Source organism: Eschrichtius robustus, chromosome 2 (genome assembly GCF_028021215.1).
Source record: "Eschrichtius robustus isolate mEscRob2 chromosome 2, mEscRob2.pri, whole genome shotgun sequence".
NCBI lineage: Eukaryota > Metazoa > Chordata > Mammalia > Artiodactyla > Eschrichtiidae > Eschrichtius > Eschrichtius robustus.
Window position 1 is genome coordinate 148,945,023 of NC_090825.1, and position 20,458 is coordinate 148,965,480.

General features: G+C 41.9%; 1 protein-coding gene and 1 pseudogene across 1 annotated transcript in view; one reads left to right on the forward strand and one right to left on the reverse strand.

Annotated features, from left to right (window-relative positions):
• Positions 1-5,086: 5,086 nt before the first annotated feature.
• LOC137758607 (large ribosomal subunit protein uL11-like) lies at positions 5,087-5,666 on the reverse strand (annotated as a pseudogene).
• A 3,382-nt stretch (positions 5,667-9,048) lies between these two features.
• The window catches only part of NSG2 (neuronal vesicle trafficking associated 2), a 57,073-nt gene continuing 45,663 nt past the window's right edge, over positions 9,049-20,458 (forward strand). The window contains exon 1 of the mRNA XM_068534633.1: positions 9,049-9,177. Coding sequence (XP_068390734.1) covers positions 9,049-9,177 — 129 coding nt within the window. The remainder of the gene's footprint in view (positions 9,178-20,458) is intronic.

Below are 20,458 nucleotides of genomic sequence, written 5' to 3' on the forward strand. Positions count from 1 at the left end.
AAGCCCCATGTCTGACCTCATCATCCATGCTTTTTCCACTTCACATTATTGCCTTTAAAGCATTTTAATCTTCTTTCTTCCATTTAATCATGCTCGATTTCTTTCTCTATGAAGTCTTGGAAGGGGTCATAAAGATTCATTCATTCACACAAAGGTTGATTGACTTAATTATGTCCTCTTCTAGAACTCTAGTGGCTAATGATTTTTGAACATCTTTTAATGTGTTTATTTGCCACCTATTCATTCTCTTTGATGAAGCATTTGTTTCAGTCTTTTGCTCATTTTAATTTTTTTTTTTTTTTACTGTTGAGTTTTGAGAGCTCTTTATATGTTCTGGATACAAGTATTTTGTCAGGTATATATAATTTGCAAATATTTTCTTCAGTCTGTAGTTTGTCTTCTTTAAAGTGTCTTTGGCAGAACAAAAATTTTAAAACGTGATGAATGCTAATTTACCAATCTTTTATACACTGTGATTTTGGTGTCAAGTGTATGAACTGTTTGCCTAACCCCAGGACACAAAGAATTTTCTCTTATGTTTTCTCCACAACGTTTCATAGTTCCATATTTTGCACTTAGATTTATGATCTATATTTGTATAAGGCATATGGTTTAAGTCAAGTTTCATTGTTCAAACACCGTTTTAAAAAAAGATTATCTTTTATCCATTGAAGTGCATTTGCACTTTGTCAAAAAACAATTGACTATTATTTATATGGGTCTATTTCTGTTGTCTCTATTTGCTTCCATTAATCTATATGTCAATCCTATTACTAATACAATGCAGTATAAATAACTGTAGCTGTGTATACTAAGTCTTAAAAATGGGCAGTGTGATTCATCCAATTTTATTTTTCTTTAAAAAATGGTTTTGGTTATTCTAGTTCTTTGCCTTTTCATATACATTTTATGTTTTATATTTTTATTATTATTTTTTATAATTTATTTTACTTTTTTAAAAACAACTTTATTGGAGTATAATTGCTTCACAATGGTGTGTTAGTTTCTGCTTTATAACAAAGTGAATCAGCATACATATACATATATCCCCATATCTCCTCCCTCTTTCGTCTCCCTCCCACCCTCCCTATCCCACCCCTCTAGGTGGTCACAAAGCACCAAGCTGGTCTCCCTGTGCTATGTGGCTGCTTCCTACTAGCTATCTATTTTACATTTGGTAGTGTATATATGTCCCTGCCTCTCTCTCACTTCGTCCCAGCTTACCCTTCCCCCTCCCTGTGTCCTCAAGTCCATTCTCTATGCCTGCGTCTTTATTCCTGTCCTGCCCCTAAGTTCTTCAGAATCTGTTTTTTTTTTTTTTTTAGCACACAGTATTTGTTTTTCTCTTTCTGACTTACTTCACTCTGTATGACAGACTCTAGGTCCATCCACCTCACTACAAATAACTCAATTTCGTTTCTTTTTACGACTGAGTAATATTCCAATGTATATATGTGTCACATCTTCTTTATCCATTCATCTGTTGATGGACACTTAGGTTGCTTCCATGTTCTGGCTATTGTAAATAGAGCTGTAATGAACATTGTGGTACATGACTCTTCTTGAATCATGGTTTTCTCAGGGTATTTCTTCCAGTAGTGGGATTGCTGGGTTATATGGTAGTTCTATTTTTAGTTTTTTAAGGAACCTCTATACTGTTCTCCATAGTGGCTGTATCAATTTACATTCCCACCAACAGTGCAAGAGGGTTCCCTTTTCTCCACACCCTCTCCAGCATTTGTTGTTTGTAGATTTTTTGATGATGGCCATTCTGACTGGTGTGAGGTGATACCTCATTGTAGTTTTGATTTGCATTTCTCTGATGATTAGTGATGTTGAGCATCTTTTCATGTGTTTGTTGGCAATCTCTATATCTTCTTTGGAGAAATGTCTATGTAGGTCTTCTGCCCATTTTTGGATTGGGTTGTTTGTTTTTTTTATCATATACATTTTAGAATGATCTAGATTTACTTACAAAAATTGCTACTGAAGATTATAATAGAAAATTAATCCATAAATAAATTTTTAAAGTTGGCATCTTTATTATTTTGACTGATCCAATTCATGAACATCGTATGTCTTCAGTTATTTACATATTCGAGGTCTTTCATAAGTATTTCATAGTTTTTTCCCATACAGATTTGGTACATATTTTGCTAGATTTATACCTAAGTGTTTCATTTGGGGACACTATTTTAAATGATATCTTAAAAACCTTTTGGTTTCTAATTGTTCACTGCTAAAATATAGAAATATTAAGTTTCATACATCCATGTTTCTGCAACTTTGCTAGACTAGAGATTTAAATTTAAATTTAGTCCCAGGAATTAAAAAATAGATTTCTTGGAATTTTCTATGTAAATAATCGTGTTGTCTGCAAGTAAGGATACTTTTATTTCTTCCTTTCCAATCTGTTTACCTCTTATTTATTTTTCTTGCCTTGTTGCCCTGGCTAGTACTTCCAGGTATGATGTTGACTAGGAGTAGTGAGAGTGGACATTCTTGCCTGCCTGTTCTAGATCTTGGGAGAAAGACATTCAGTCTTTCACCATTAATTATGACATTAGCTTTTCTTTTCTTTCCTTCTTTCCTTCCTTCCTCTCTCTCTCTTTCATTCCTTTCTCCCTTTCTTTCTTTCTTTTTCTTTCTTTCTTTCTTTCTTTCTTTCTTTCTTTCTTTCTTTCTTTCTTCCTTCCTTCCTTCCTTCCTTCCTCTCTTTCTTTCTTTCTTTCTTTCTTCCTTCCTTCCTTCTTTCCTTCCTTCCTTCCTTCCTTCCTTCCTCTCTTTCTTTCTTCCTTCCTTCCTTCCTTCCTTCCTTCCTTCCTTCCTTCCTTCCTTCCTTTCTTTCTCTCTCTTCCTTCCTCCTTCCCTCCCTCTCTCCCTCCCTTCCTTCCTTCTTTCCTTCTTTCTTCCTTTCTTTCTCTCTCCCTTCCTCCCTTCCTCCCTCCCTCCCTCCCTTCCTTCCTTCCTTCCTTCCTTCTTTCCTTCCTTCCTTCCTTCTTCCCTTCCTCCCTCCCTCCTTCTCTTTCTTCTTCTTCCTTTCTTCCTCCCTTCCTCCCTCCCTCCTCCCTACCTCCTTCCCTCCCTTCTTTCTTCCTTTCTTCCTGCTTGCCTTCCTGCCTTTATCTGTTTCTTTCTTATGCCCTTTAGCAGGTTGGGGCACTTCCCTTCTATTCCCAATTTTCTGAGGGTTTTTATTATGAATGAATGTTAAATTTTATTAAAATCATTTTCTTGTTGAATTGCATTCCCATGGTAAAGCCCACTTGTTCATGGTGTATCAATATTTTTGTCTACTGATGGATTTGATTTTTCTAATATTTTGTTGAAGATTTTTGCACTTATGTTCATGAGGTATATTGACTTGTAGTTTTCTTGTCTTGTATTGTCTTTGTCTGTTTTTGTATTACGGTAATGCAGGGTTTGCAAAATGAATTAGGAATTGTTTCCCTCCTCTTTTATATTCTGGAAGAGATTGTGTAAAATTGGTGTTATTTCTTTAAAAATATTTGGTTGCATTCACTGTGAAATCATTTGGGGCTGGAGATTTGTTTTTTCTGGAAGATTTTTAACTACAAATTCAATTTCCTTAATAGTTAGGACTATTCAGGTTAAACTTTTATCTTGGGCGAGTTTTGGTAATTTATGGGTTTTGAGGAATTGGTCCATTTAAACTAGTTCATCAAACTTATGTACATAGAGTTGTTTGTTTTAGTCCCTTATTATCCTTTTAATGTCTGTATGCTCTGTAGTGTTATTCCCTCTTGCATTCATGATATTGGTAATTCGTATTTTCTCTCTTTTTTCTTTGTCAGTTTTTCAAGAAGTTTATCTGATTTATTGATCTTGTCAAAGAACCAGCTTTGGTTTCATTGATTTGCTCTATTGTTCTTTCTGCTTTCAATTTTATTGATTTTTGCTCTTTATTATTTCTTTCCTTCTGCTTGCTTTGGGTTTATTTTGCTCTTCCTTTTTTCTGGGTGATGGCTTAGATTATTGATCTGAGACCTTTATTATCTTATGTTATACACATTTAATGCTGTAAAGTCTCCTCTAAGCACCATTTTAGCTGCACTCCCCAAATTTTTATATCTCATATTTTCATTTTTGTTCAGTGCAAAACATTTTTAAATTTCCCTTGAGACTTTCTCTTTGACACATGGATTATTTCAAAGTGTGCTGTTTAATTTCCAAGCGTTTGGAGACTTGCCCATTATCATTCTGTCATTGATTTCAGGTCTAATTCTATTATGGTCAGAGGACATTCTTTATATAATTTTCAATTTGAAAAACTGTGTTCAGGCTTGTTTTATAACTCAGGATATAGTATATCTTGATAACTCAGGATATAGTCTATCCTAGTAAGTGTTTCAAGTTCAATTAAAAATAATACATATTCTTCTGTAGTTGGGTGGAGTTTTCTATACATGTCAATTAGATCCAGTTGGTTGATGATGTTGTTCAGGTTTTCTATAACAGTGGTTTTCAACTGGTAGTGGTTTTGCCCTTCTCTCTCAGGGGACATTTGTCAATGTCTGGAGATATTTTTGATTGTCACAACTTGGGGGAAGATGCTGCTGACACCTAGTAGTAGAGACCAGGAATGCTGCTAAACATCTTACAGTCCACAGAACAGCCCATGTCCCCCACAAGAAATAATTATTCAGTCCAAAATGTTAATAGTTCTGAAGTTGAGAAACTCTGTTCTATAGCCTTGCTGATTTTTTAATTTGTTTTTCCAATTAAGGAGATAGGAGTGTTTGAGTCTTCAACTACAGTTGTGAACTTGTCCATTTCTCCTTTCAGTTCTGTCAGATTTTGCTTCATGTATTTTGAAGCTTTGTTATTAAGTTCATACACATTTAGGAATGTTATGTCTTCTTAGTCAGTTGACCTTTTCAGCCCATGTAATGTCCCTCTTTATCTCTGGTAATTTTCTTTGCTCTGAAGTCTACTTTGTCTGATAATAATATAGTTACTCCAGCTTTCTTTTGTTTAGCGTTATCATGATGCATCTTCTTCCATCTCACTACCTTTTTTTTTGTTGTCAAATAATCCTTTAGTGAAATATTTTCCTTTGTAGTTTTTAACTAACTGGGCATTCTACTGTACCATTGTTGATGTCATCTATGATGAAGGCCATCAAATTGCAGCTCACCGACTAGTCAGTCCCCAGCACCTCTTTAATGTTTCTAGAGAGTTCTCTAGCTAAAGATCAGTGCTGCATCTGTCAAGCAATGTTGACAATCTCATCAAAAGTGATATTTCCACCGTGCTTACTGTTTGTCTGCTTCTTTCTGTCTCTGTGTGGTTCCTTGAGGACTTTGGTGGTCAGAGCACCACCAAATGTACTGAATGTACTACTGAATGTACTACTTCAGTCTGGGCCTGTTTGTTCTGAATGGTTTCTCTATAATCGTTAGACCCTTCCAGTAACCAGTTGTCTTGGTGATGTCATCACTAACATTTTTTGGAGACAGATCCAGCAGGATGATCTTGGGGGCCAGGGAAGACGTGGCACTGACTTCCTCACAGGTGTACCTGAGGTTCATGACTTTGATCTCATTGGAGTCACACTTGGGTGGCATGACAGAAGCAGGTAGTGTCAGATGAACCTAGAGGTGGGAGGACAGAAGAGAGTTCCACCTTGTCTTCCTCTGAGCTGAAAGCCTGAGCCAGTACTTTTATCCTACCTGTATCATTTTATTTGAAGTGAGTTTCTTGTTGACAACATATATTTGGTTCATGCTTTTCCTTCATTTTGACAAACTCTTCTTTTTATTTGGTTTGCTTAGACCACTTACACTTAATGTAATTTTTGATATGTTTGAATTTAAGTCTACTATTTCATTATTTGTTTTCTGCTTGTTCTCTCTTTTGTGTTGTTGTTGTTTCTCTGTTTTCCATTTTCTGCCTTCTTTTAGGCTATTTGAACATTTTTTAGTATTCCATTTAAATTTATATATCACATTTTGGACTTTATCTCAGTATACTTTTGGTTATACTAGCGATTACAATAGCATAATTAAGTTTTCACAGTTTAGTTGGAATCAGTACTTTACCACTTCAAGTGGAATATATATTACCACCAGATTGGTCCCTTTATCCTTCACTTATTATGTTGCAGTTGTCTAATATATTACATCTACGTCTACATACTCGGAGAACCTCATCAGAAAATATCATAATTTTTGTTTTCAGTTGTCAAACATCTTTTCCAGAGCTCTACAGGAGAATAATAGTCTATTATATTTAGCACCCCTCAATATAATTCTTCAACAAGGGGCTTCTCCACATCGCTCTGGCCCCCTGTTTCTTTCTGCACCCTCTCTCCTGTCCTCACATATAAGGAAGCCTGGATTTTCCATTTCCATGAGACAGGCCCTTATCCTGGACCTTACTAAACTCTCAGGACCTGTGGCTTAGAGTTATTAAAGGCACAATTTCTGCTTGTGAATCAATCACAAGCGGTGTTGAAGGGACTTCCCTTTTCCTTTGGAGGCAGCAATAATAGAATCAAATACAAGTGTTCACAATTGTTTCCATGTAGCTGTCTACATTTTGTTGTCCTTAGTCAATGCCTACACCTGAAAATCCTCCAGGTCTTTGGAAAAGCAGGGAGTGGGGGACTAACATTTATTGGAATACCTCCCTCTCATATATATGCATACCTCTATTAACAGAAGTGCCCTACGCAGCTCTGATGTAGTATAGCCTCTATTGTCTCAGAAACATCTCTCTCTTTTTACACACACACACACACACACACCCATCTCATTCCTAAACAGTACAGGTAATATATATGTTTTCTCCTGGCCTTTTAGCTAGGAGACTATATGCTCAGTATGTGAACACCAACTAAGGTGACCAAATAATTTATCGTGCAAGCCAGGATACTTTTGAAAGTGAAAGGGGATGCTATTACTGATGCCAAGACCTCATGAAGTGCATCATAAACAGCACTGCAGCTGGAAATGAATGGCCAAATGTGATTTGGACACAGCTGGGAGAAACCAGTGGAAACAGCCTTGACCTCAGAGGATTTGAAGGGCATGTAAGAGCAACCCCCAGGGATGAAACAATTCAGCCATTCAGATCCCTGTCCCCGAACTAAAAGGGGTTTCCTTGAGTGCAATCTCTTCTCATATTCACAACCAGTCTACAAAGGAGGTGTTATTATCAGAGATAAAGAAATGGAGGTTTGGAGAGTGAATGCAAAATGTCTAAGATCCCCACAGCCAGAATTTCATAGAGCTGACACTAGGACTTTGCCCTCTCTGATTCCAGATACCAACCTGGAAGCCCCATAATGTCGTGGACTGCATACAGACTTAGACAGCAATGGATCAGGGCTCAAATCCCAGTTCCTGGTGCTATACCAGCTCTGTGACCTTAGCTGACCTGCATGATGACAGTAACATTGTGAGAATAGGAGCTTATGTTTATGCACTGCTTGCCATGAACCCTGCTCTGAGCTAAATGCTTTCCCCAAGTTATCACATTCACACCTCACACTAACCCCATCATGTAGGTACTATTAGAATTCACAATTTGCAAATGAGGGAAATAGTCTGAAAGAGCCTGGAAAAGTCCCCACTGCATGGGAGATAATGAATATTAGTTCTCCTTCTCTCCTTACACAGGTTAGCGCACGATGCAGGTCCTGAGCAATTCTATTTCATAATATTGTTCTGGAAGATCTTAGGAGTGGTCCGTTCTCTTAATGAAAGTGCCTCCTTCTCCAGTTTTTCTAAAGGCTCAAGGATTGCTTATAATATGGTGCGTATTAATTTTTTATTTTTTATGGCCAGAATCCCTCCCACTTTTGGAAACCATTTTGTCCCATCCTGTGGTTGTGGCCATGCGTGAGAAACAGCAGGTGGTGCCAGATGACAGATGGTGTGGGAACCCGTTTCCCGGTGGGAGGGGGCGCGAGCGAGCGAGCGAGCAAGCAGGCAGACAGCTGCCAGGAGCCCGCTTGCTTGCGCCTCGCTCTCAGAAGCTCCCACTCCAGACGCACGCAAGGCGCTGTCCTTTCAGCACCACCAGCTCCGGCTGAGGAGGGAGGACTCCTGGCCGTCCTCCTCCTCTTCAAATTGGCTTGAATCTGCTCTGACCCCCCAAGAGTGCAGCACAGTAAGTAGGCTTTTGTTTTTGCTATAACCACTCCCCAATGTCCTCCAACCCTTTCCCTTTCACTCCCACAACAACCCTATTTTGTCTAATAACGTTCCATCAGCAGGATTGACAAGAAAAATTCTGTTGTGCTGGGCTTCTGCGGCTGGGGTGGGATCACCGTTTCACTTCCAAGGGAGCTGGAAAGAAATAAATGTGATTTGTTTATTTAGTTGGCAATCTTGCAATACGGGGATTGCTAACTTTCCATGGAACCAAAAAAAAAAAAAAAATGGCCCTTTGCTATTGAGGAAATGGAGGCATTCCATGGCTGAATAACAGGATCAGGTTCAAGCCAAACCTTTTTTGTTTTAGGAAATTGTATCTCCTGTGCAACCTACATATTGAGTAAAAGGGTACACTACACATAGGGACATTGAATGTATTTATTGTATTTTAGGGAGATTAATGGAAAAAAACAACAACATAATAAAATAGCAACCAAGATGGTAAGGTGAAATTTATCATACTGCAGGGTGACCCAGAATAATAGGATTTTTTTTTGCACTAAGAATAAGCTTTCCACTGAGATTATATGATTATGTTGGCTCTAGTGTCTTGGATATATTTTTAAGATTGTATATTTTGTGTGTGAGCCTAGGATTTTCCTTGAGTTTCTCAAATTTGAAAGCTCTTAAGTGCTGTGGGTAGGTGGCATATCTGGATGATTAAAGAAGTTTTACTGGATAATGGGAATCATGTCAGGAAATCTAGCGGAAGATCGATGACTGATCTGTACACTGAAGCTGCTGGAGTGGAACTGTTGAGGACAGCGCTATTTTCTCTGTCGTCAGCCCTCTGTTTTCCTGCCTTACTTCCCACTGTAACTAGAATCCCACTGCTTGCCTTAGGTCTGGGAAGAAAGGCGTAAGGATGGTGAAGCTGAACAGTAACCCCAGTGAGAAGGGAACCAAGCCGCCTTCGGTTGAGGATGGCTTCCAGACCGTCCCTCTCATCACTCCCTTGGAGGTTAATCACTTACAGCTACCTGCTCCGGAAAAGGTAAAGCAGGTGCTCTTTTCCTCATCAGCCCCCCATGCTCCCCCCTTCCCAGGAAATAAAGCAGCAAAAAATTCCACCTCCCCCAAACCCTTTCATTCCCTCATCAGCCAAATACGTTCCCTTTCTTGTAAAATGTAGTTATTCCTTCCAGAGACATGACATCTCTTATGTTATTTCAGATTTATGGTAAGTGTTTATTCATTTATTTTTGTTCACATATACATACATGGGCAAGAAAATTAATCTTTCCTTTTAAAAGTTTCATCATAGTAGATGAATACTAATAAGCTTCTAGATGATGAAAGAGAAAATTGTCTTGATTATTTTGGGAAGGTGTTTCAAAAATTGACTGCTACGGATTTGAGGACAGAGAATTGGATGCAGTCCAGCAGGCATTTAGTTTGCACCTCCTAAGGCCCCATTCCTATGCTGCAAGTTGGTTATAAAAAGACACATTACAAAATCCCTATTTGGTATAACACTTAAGTTAATATAAAGCATCATGGTAAATGCAGTGCCTGAGCATTACAAAGATTGTGAGAGCACAGGAGTGGGAAAAACTAAATTCTGTTGTGGCAGAGAGGGGACTGGGAGGACAGATTAGGTAAGCTGCAGAGGAGAACATTTGAATTTGGCTTTTAAAGGTGAGTAAAAACCTCCCGGGTAGACCATTGGAGGAAAAGGCATTTAAGGCAAAGGGCACACATATGCAAAGGATGGAGCGCTTTTGGGAAATAGCATGACTGAAGTAGAGTGTCTTTGGCGGAGGCGTGGCTGGAAATGAGTGACTGGCTGATGGCACATCTCCTGACATGGGAGTAGTCCATGAAGAATGGAGGTGAGCAATTATACAAAAGTGGTGGAGTTATCCCATGGACATAGGTGGGAGAAAGGATATTGTTTAAGATCCATCTGAGAGAACTTGGGGTTTTATAATGTGAGCTTTTACATACCATAAGAGATAGATTTGGAGGCAAATGATGAAGTTCCCTTGCTGAAGAGTGAACAATGGATCATTCCATTTGTTTGATTTTCTCATTGGCATCTCCAGGAGGGCATTGTGTGTCTTAACCAATTGGCTCTATCCAATGAACAGAAGAGGAGCCAAAGCTAGATAAATGTCCTGGCTGATTGGCTAAGGGTTGAGTCATCTGTTTTGAAAGTGCAGAGGTTGTCAGTATGAAAATGTGCATAGGGGTGGCAGAAATAAAGAATCCTTGAGCCATTCTGAGCAACTGGTCAGACCTTTTGAAAATAAAATTTGAACAGGCAGTTAGCACTAAAGAAATGTGAAGGAACAGTATTAATTGGGTATTGGCTACCTGTATAGCAGAGGTTCTCAGTTTTTGACTTGCATATTAGAGTCACCCGGGGAGCTTTTGAAAATCCTGATATCTGTATCAGAACAATTGTATCAGAATCTCTGGGGGCGAGACCCAGGTGTCAATATTAATTAGATCTTCTCACGTGACTCCTGTGTGCAGCCAAAGTTGAGAACCACTGTATTAGATGCACATTACCCAGGGATTAGACATCCACGTTTGTGGGCAAAAGGTGAAGGACCAGAGAAATTTGGTTAGTTATCCAAATTCACAGAAGGAGTAAGTGGCAATGCTAGAATTTGATCCCAGATGTAATGGAAATTGAGGAGAAGCAGAGGGAATATTCTCTCAAGGTTTTGTGAAGTTTCAGGAAGAATCTTTACCCTTTTCAGTCTCGAAGATCTGTATATCCCTGACAGGTATGCAAGGAAAAGGGATTGTGGTGAGGTCACTTCTCCTCTTAGCTCTACACACATCTGCAGGTCATCCAGAGATATCATGGCCTCTGTCTCCCCTTACTCCCCACCCCGTTTCCCACCTCCAAGGGCTTCTTTCTTTCCTTGAGAGAGGAGACACACCTGATAACCACTGAGCATCTGGTCCAGATGTCCCAAAGCCAGAAGATAAATACATTGTGGACTTGCATGCATGGAAAGGAAACGGAAGTATCCTGTAAGATGCAAATCCCTAAAGGGACACATTTCCACAGGGACACATTACAGACTCACTCTGATGTTCATGATAAAGTCTTTGTACCAAGTGGACCCCAGTGTTCTCCTCTATGAAGTGGGGAGGATCACACCTACTTCACAATGGTTGGGGCAAAGTTAGAGGTGGCCTTATAAATAAAGTGCCTGGCACAAAACTAACCATAAGAGAATAAAAATTATCATTTTCATGTGCTTCTTAAATGCTAGATGCTTTTGTAAATCACAAGTACATACACACACACACACACACACACACAATTTTCTTTCACTCTTTCAATAGTTAATAGGACCTAATAAGGGAGTTGCCACTTTGATCCAATTTTTAAAGACGATAAAACTCAGGCATGGAGTGGTAAAGTCACTTCCCAAAGCGCAGAGTTGGTAAGCCTCCTGGCAAAGTCTGGAGAGCCCAGAGCCCAGGCAGCGCTGTTCTAGAACCTTCCACCTCAGCAGGAATAGGGGGCCAGCTGGTCTGGGAGTCCCCAAACTTGGACTCGAGCAAGAGCTCCGTCACCAACCTCAGCTCAACTCCTGTGAGTTGTCTCTCTTCCCTTAGACCTCTGTCTTCTCTTCTCTGAGTGGGAAATTGTATCAGCAGTTTTCTGTGCTAGGATTTAGATTTTATAATATTTACAAGAGTAAACCAGGTTTTTTTCCCCTGACAATAGAACAGATGTGTTAACAGTAAATTCCACTCAAGAAGCCAAACGCTAAGAGCAGTGTTGTGTTTACCGGCACAGACTCGGAAGCCCCTCTCTTGGGGGGGTTCACTGCTCTACCTTTTACAAGCCTCCCGCGGCTGAGGGCTTGAGTGAGGTTCTCTAACTGCCTCGGCCTCAGCCTCCTCGTGGGTAGAGGGGGAACTCAACCTCACCGGGCTGTAGAGAAGGCAAGGTGAGTTCTGACATAGTTGTCAGCTCTCTCATTAGGTCCAGCCAGATGGTGAAGGTTTGAAGCTAAAAAGGTTATCAGAAAGAAGTGTATTTAACCCCAATGTTACATCATGCGTTTTCCTCTTGAAAATGTAAAATACAGAGTGTGCTTGGTGTGTAATACTGACATTTATCTTGTTCACTAAATACTCTTTAGTATGGAATGCGAGTTTCTGCGGAAAAGCTTTTGGAGGCTAAGTGGTGAGGACGAGCATGTCTGAAGCCCTTGCTCTGGGCTAGGAATGGGCCATGCAGGGCATTCATGGCTGTCGTTTCAGTTAATCTTCCCAACAGCCCTGTGAGGTGGGTGTTAGTGCACCCATTTCACTGGTGGGGAAACTGAGGCTCAGATCAATGGAGTGACTTGTCCAAGCTTCACAGAGAGAGTGGAAGAGCTGGGGTTGGAACCCCGGTGCACCTGACACCACAGCTTTCCCCTCTGCACCGTGCTACCTTCGATAATGAGAAGCCTCCCATCCCCAGGCAGTGCTTCCTCAAACTCTGCATTCCCTCATCTACGGCCATGGCTTCTTCTTGAGCTCTCCTGGACATGCAGGTGGGGCCTGGGGCGATACTGCAGAGAGAATGTCACGGCCTCCAGGGCTCCTTCCTTACCCAGTGTTAGAGGGACTGTGCATGCCTTAGGAGATGAGATTGACTGGTCTCGTGGTTGTTTCTCCACCTCTTCTATCACGCTAATCAATCCTCCACAGCGCACCTGCAGTAGTGCCTCTGGAGTTGTGACCAGTCCTTCTCCCATGGAAAGCCTTTCCAGTCACCCGCACAGGGTACAGTCCTCAAATCCTGACCTTGGCACTCCAGGTCCTCCATTATCTGCCCCACTGGCTTCCATTCCTATCACTCCTCACTTTGTACCTTGAACACCAGCATGTCAGAACTACCTAGGGCCGTGGTTTTCTACCAGGGGTGACTTTTCCACCCAGAGAGACATTTGGCAATGTCTGGAGACATTTTTGGTTGTGACAATAGGAGGAGGGATGTTTTGGGCCAGGAATACTGCTAAATATCCTACAATGCACAAAATTTCACACCCCCCCCCCAAAAAAAAGAATTGCCCTGCTCAAAATGTCAATAGTGCTGAGGTTGAGAAACCCCACCCTGGAATTTTCTACACTCTCCAGGGTATTTCTTGCTCCCTCCTCTTTGCCCACGCCATTCTTTCTGCCCAGAATACTCTTCTTGCCCCTTTGCCTGTCTGATAAGCCAGTGCTCATCTTCCTAAGCCCAGTTCAGATGGCAGCTCTCCTGGATACCTTCCCTGACCACCCGTAATTATAGCTAAGGTTATACTTATTACACGGAAGGTACTCACTCTCTCATCCAGCATGTCTACTGGACACCTTCTATGTGCCAGGCCCTATGCTAGGCTACGCATATACAGCCATGAAAAGTCAGGCATGGCCGTTGCTTTCATGGAGCTTCCTGTTCAGTGGGGCAGAGGGACTTCAAACAAGCCAGCACACAAATAGAAATACAGAGATGCAAACTGCAAGAAGGGCTATTAAGGAAAGAATAAGGTGCTGTATTGTTAAGAGACGATAAGACTTAAGGGGATTAAATTATGATGGCAGGATGGTCAGGGGAGGTCCTTCTGAGGAAGGAGCCCTGGCTGAGAGATGGAGGGTGGGTTGGTAAGGGGAGTAGGGGGCAGAGGGACCAGCATGTGGACAGACATTGAGGGAATGGGAGGAAAAGTCAGGAGTTCGGGTTGGCTGGGTCAGCTGAGGGAGGGGGAGAGACTTGGGAGATGACATGGGGTGGGCACCAGTTCATGAGGGGCCCCGTGCATTTTTCTGAAGAGGTTTAAAGAGGAGAGTAACAGGATCAGATTTCTATTTCAGGAAGATTCCTCTGGCTGCAATGGGCCACCCTAGGGCCAAGGGACTCATGCTTGGTCTCCTGGTCTCTTCTTCCTCTTTTCTCCAATCCATCTTCCAAATGAGGCAGCACCAGAGAAATGTCCCCAAAACAGAGGCTACTGGGTTTCCTGCAGTGCCACCAACCCCCCAGCCCTGGCCATGTATGGTGGAAGAAAAGAGTGGAGGGCAGGAGATCAGCTAGAAGGTTACTGCTGTGCTCAGGAAGGGGATGGTGGTGGTGGGTACTAGGACGGTGGCAGCAGAAATGGGGAGGTGGATGGATTGATGAAGACTTGGTGCTGGGTCGGCACTGAGGAGCTTTTGCTACTAGGCCTGAGGGTCCTGGCTCTGTCTCATCTTCGTAGCCTTAGTCCTGGCATATGGCGGGCAGCAGGAAATGCTGGCTGAACGAGGCCCCCTGCCCCTTGCCTAGGGTAAGGCTGGGCTTAATTTTTCCACTTGAATCTAAGCAGTCTGGTGGCTCTCTCTAGGCCATGCGAGCAAGCTCTTGAGAAGCTGGAACATCAGTCTGTAGGTACCAAATTCCAGGACATGCCTTTGGTTTATCTAAGTGACCACAATAACCCAGATGTCCCCACAACTCCTCTGTGAGGTTGTAACCATGCAAAACAGGCTCAGAGAAGGGGAATGCTGTCCTAGGACACACCAAAAGAAAACAGTGCAGCCAAGATCTGCACCCAAGAGTGCTGGGAAATGCCAGCTAAGGGATGGCTGGTCTGCAGAAAGCAAGCCACAGACAGGCACAACTCCACCTTGGCAAAGCCCCAGATGAACTGTGTATTCATCAAGCCAGCTGCCAGGCTCTAGGCAAATGTACCTTTCTTTTCTACTGGTTACTAAGTCTTTACACATCCTAGAGGAGGTTGGCTCACCTGCTTGTGGGAGGAAAGGAATGCAGACATTAAAAGGTCAATTATTGATGTTTAACACCCTTCACTTTGTGTGGTAGACCGCATGCGCTTGGTTGTCTTACAGGCTTGGATTCAACTCTCAGCTAAACTAATTATGTACTGTGTGGCTTTAGGCAAGTTGCTTGGCATCTCTGGGCTTCTTCTTTTTTTTTTTTTCTGTAAAATGAACATAATAGCTACCTAACCATGTTACTGTGAGGAAAAAAGAAAGTGAAAATTGTCTAATGGCACAAAGATGGTGCTCATTGATAAAGTTTCCTTTCTTTCACTGGATATTCGGAATATGTCTCCCGAAGGTGACATTTTTGGAGGATGACTGTAAACGTGAGACATGCTGAGAAGGATGGGGTTTCAACAGCGGGGGTGCAGGGGTCCGACGGGGTGGATCTGGAAGGATGTTGGGCAAAGGAGATGCTGTTCTCGTCACTGAGTCCTCCACGCCTTCTTGGTCATTCTCATGGCTTCACTAGAGGGTTTCTTTTTCTCCCTGACACACAGGATCAGAGAACTGTCAGCCTTTCCCCGGGGAGCAGGGAATGCACATCTCTGCCGATTCCAGGCTCATTGAGCCCTCTTGTTCTACTCTTCAGAGACTCACAAGATTATAAATCACCCTAAATTGGGCAAAGGCTCTGACTAGGTGATTCCAGCAAATAGACAAAAAAATGACCCATAAGCAGATTAAAAATTCTTTATAATTTGAAAACATAATTTTAATGCAACATAACTTTTTACCTATCTGATTGGCCAAAAAAAAAAAATGTAATAGTGCCTAGTGTTGCTAACACTTGGGGAAAGCAGATCTTCTCATTGCACTCCGGTTGGTTATATAATGGGATGCAATTGTTTTTAGAGGGTATTTGGATATTGTTTATAAATTTAAACTGTATATCCTATTTAATTGGTATGCTTGCTACTGGCAGGAATTTATTCTATGGGTATATTTTTCAAGTATGCAAAGGCATATATATATATAGAACAATTGGAATGTTCCATGAAATTGGAGTGGTTGGATAAACCCTGGTGCATGGATATGGAATAGTAAGCAATTGTTATGGGGATGAGACAGATTTGCTTGTGTTTGCCCTAATGTGGAGAAAGCAACAGACACATTGCTCCGTTAAAACAACTTTAAAGAGTGTGGTATAGAGTGAGCCCATTTGCGGAAACACGTGTGTATGTTTCATTCTTATAGTTCATAAAATAGTCTTGAAAAGACACACAAGAAACCATTAGATGGTTAGAGTATGGATGGAGTGGTTGGGGTCCATTTGAAAACTTTTATTCTACAATTTTCATACTTTTTTTTTATCATGAGCATATATCAAATTTTCTATTTTTAAAAAATCACCTCCATCTCACAGATGGTGAAACAGTCTCGGAGAGCTGAAGTGACTTACTTCCTTGCTCACGTTCACACACGGAGAGACCACTGTGGAACGAGCTAGTGCCCCTGCATGTAGAGGGAGGCCTGTATAGATGCACATGCATTATAGCAATGCAGTTTGAATTTGAATCCTAATTCCACCACCTACTCGCTGTGTGACCCTGGGCCAGTTTACTAACCACTCTGGCTCTCTGTTTTCTCGTTGTTAAAACGAGGACAGGAATATCTTCCTCTAAGAACTGTTTAAAGGGTAAAATGAGGAAATGCATGCCGAATGTTTATCACAGTGGCCGGCAGAGAGTAACTGCTTAATGTTGTTGTATCATCATCATCAGTTCAGTCCCAGAATCAGGATTGTTTTTCCTGAAGTGCACGGGGCTGGCCCCAGGCTGTAAGAAGGCTTGAGCAGAGAGGTGGGCTGGGCCTTGCCCTATAGGGGACAGGCCTGGGTGGCAGAGCTGTGGGCTGGCCTTGCTGTAGTGACTCCGGCCCAGGCAGCTAGCCTCTGCTCAGAGCAGGAGCTGGCCGTCCCTGTAGGACCCAATGAAGAGTCCCTCACCTTGCCCAATTCTATGCCTTGCCTGAGAGTTGGAGAGTCATAGACTTATTGGGCTAGCCCATCCATTTGAGGCCATACTGGCCAGCCTTCCATTCTGCCCTGAGAAATCAAAGGCCCAGCAAGTAAAAGAGACTCAATGCCACAGAAATAGCCCTGAACTGGGAGTCAGCAGGTCCATACTAGGGTCCTACTTCTGACACTGCCTTGTTGTGTGACCTGCAGCAAATCCCTCCCCCTTTCTGGGCTTCCATGTCCCCATCGGTGAATGGGTGGGATTGGACAACGCTGCCACTAATGTACTCTGAGCACTGACATTTTACCTTGCGTTCTGTGCCCACTACCAAACCTCAAGGGTCCAGGGAAAGACTCGAACCCAAAGAGATGGAGTGTGGGTTGAGGAGTGAGGCAGTAAATGGGAGAAGGTTCCCAACTATGTACTCAGGCCCCACTGGGGTGACTTCACCTTGTCTATTTAGATAAAGGATTCGTTCATTTGTTCATTCAGTTAATAGCATTTACGGAGCATCAGGTGCCATAGGATCAGAGTTTGTTATGAGATTTGAATGATGACCTTCCTAGTGGCACTTGATCTGAGCCAGAAGCTCAGGTTCAAGCCTTGACTCTGCCTCTTAGTGGTTACGTGAGGTTGTGAAGTCATTTCTGCTCTCTGAGACTCAGGTTCCTATAAAATGGGGATAATCAGTCCTACCTCAGAGCGATTGAGAGGATTTACTGAGATATAGGATGTAAAGCTTTTGGTACAGTGCCAGGCACATAGTGGGTACCTTAAAAAAATGATAGAAAAAAGCAACATGTTCTTGAGTTTGGATACCAGCTCAACCACTTACCAGTCATTTGATCATAGGCAAGTGATTGAAGTCTCTGAGGCTAAATTTCCTTATCTGAAAAATGGGAATTATAATGATCTTAAAGGAGAGATGTGAAGATCGGAGAGGGGGGTTGTGTGAACTAACTGAGGACACATCAGTAGGGCCTGTAGCTCAGTGTCTGGCACACAGGAGGTGCTCAGGGGCTAGCCTTTCATTGCCCTGCTCCGAACTTCTCTCTTTGCTGCAGGAATGAGCTGAAGGATACAGCTTAGGTCTATTTTTGGCCTGTGCAAGCCCAGCTCATAAAAATACAATCATGCTCCTTGTCAGCACTTCTGCACTTTTATTTATTGTTCCTGCCAATCCTGGGGCCTCTCCATGTGGGAACCTCTTCATTATTGATAATCCTGGGAAGTAGTATTTTAAATTTTTATGATCTGTACTTTGCACCATCTGAACCGCCACGTATTATCTGGCCTTGCCAGCAAAGGGGGAATATATCCAGATGAGGGGTGCTTTCGGGATGAATAATTTATCCCATTTTCACAATGCCAATTATGTTAAATTATGTTCTTCATATCAGCTGCTGACCGAACAATGGGGACTGATGTATTGATATGAAAAGAAAACAAATTTATTTCTTTGCCCATATCCACAATGATATTTGAAAACCTGGAGTTTCATTCTCCCAAGTATCTATGAAACCCCACTTTTAATAATAACAAGAGTAGAAAGAATTTTTTCCTCCCCTCTCTCCACTTTTTCCTCCCATTTCTGTTATTAATCAAGGAGCTCAGGGCTCTGTTTTCCTCCATTTTTTTTTTTCAACTGCAGAAAATAGAGCCTTTCTTTGCAAATTTATTTTCTCTTCCCTCTCTTTCTTTGCATATGCAAGCTGATTCCTCCAAGGTACAATTAATAACGATTGGCTAACATTTCTTATGCTTTCCCCTTCATAGTACTAAAAAAATTGACTGGTACTATATCTCCTTTTATAGAAGGGAATTGTTTCTGGCTCCAGTCCATGGGAACAGCACACCACGCTTCATGACATGCCCAGTAGCTGGTTGATTCCAGTAACTGTAGGGCTGGTTTTTCCTGCTCTCTACATCTCTCCAGTGTATCTTCACTGTGCCAGAGGCTTCTCCTCTCCCTGTAATGCACACCTGGAAAGCCATTCTCTGGTTTATAATCCTTGCTCAGTTCCTCACTGTTCCCAAGTTCATCTTCAAGATGCTAGGCATGGCATTCAGAGCCTCTGTTTACTGCTCACTTCACCTGCTCTGTTCCCTGGCCACTCAAAGCTGCCTCTTTGTGGTTTTCCCAGGTCCAGCCTCCCGGATGTCTTCTGAATGTTTGCTGGTTTATGATGCTCTCTTGGTCTAGAAATCTCTTTTTGTTTGGGTTTGGGGAGGCAAGGATGGAAACAAGGAAGCTGTCAGAGCAAAAGTTCGCGGAGAGAGAATGATGCTCTGGATTAGGGTGTTGGCAGTGTAACTGGACGAATGGGTTTATTTGAGGGAAATTTTCGAGGAAGCAGGAGCTGGTGATTGCAATGGATTTGGAGACTGAAGGGAAGGGAGGGATCATGAGAGCTTCCTGTATATGACTTGACATAAACAATGGCATATCATGCTGCTATTTTCTTAGCTGGCGATTACACGGGGAAGAGAATGTTGAGGGCAAGATGGTTGGGGAAGGTGGGTCAGGGAACCCAAGTGCTTTGCTGTGGACATGGTAAACTTATGTGTGTCTATCCAAGGGCAAATGTCCAGTAGGGTAATCTGAGTGCTGGGTGGGGTCCAAATTGGAGATGTAAATTTGAGAGTTATGAGAATAAAGATGGACTTGGAAATGATGGGAGTAAGAACACTCAGAAGGGACTTGTAGGAAGGAAGCATGCCCATGACCTAGCCCTGAGAGATTCTAACATTGAGAAGTAAAGCAGAGTGGGAGGAGACTGAGGAGGGCTGGTCAGTGAGCAGGGAGAAGACCGTGGACCCGGGAGGAGGACTTTTAAGGAGGAGTGAGTGGTCAAAGAATATTACTGAGAGATCAAAGAAGATGAGGCCAGAAGACTGCCCGTTTGTTCCAGGCAAATGGGCAAAGACCTGCTTTTGACATGGAGAAGGGGTTCTAATGAGCTAACACTTCCTTAGGGGCAAAGGTAAAATATTGCCTGGGTTGCTTTTGGAGAAAATATGGTATAGCTGAAGAGAGGAGAAGATGACTGAGGACTGACACAGGGTCAGTCAACCTGTCTGTTGGCCTAGTTTGAGCTCAGTGGTTTGAGAAGCGTTCTGAAGCCAAAAGAAGTGTTTTCATTAGAAACTCACTTAGGGCATAAGCAACATCTCATAGGGGTTCAGGGCAAAGTAGTATATGGATTTGAAAGAGGGCTATGACCCCAACTCTGCCTAAACTCAGCATCACTCCTGCAAATGGTAAATGGCATGTTAAATATATATATTTATTCAGATAATATATAAATTATTTTATATATATTGAACTTGATATAAATGAAATCACACAGGACATAAAAAAATACTTTTTTGCATCAGATTCCTTTAGTTCAATATAATGTCTGTGAGAGTCACCCATGTCTATGTAGCATTGCTGTGTAGCATTCCATCTTATGAATAAACCACAATTTATCCATTCTCCTGTTAATAGACATTTGGGTTATTCTCAGTTTTGTGCTATTATGAAAAAAGTGGCTATGAACATTT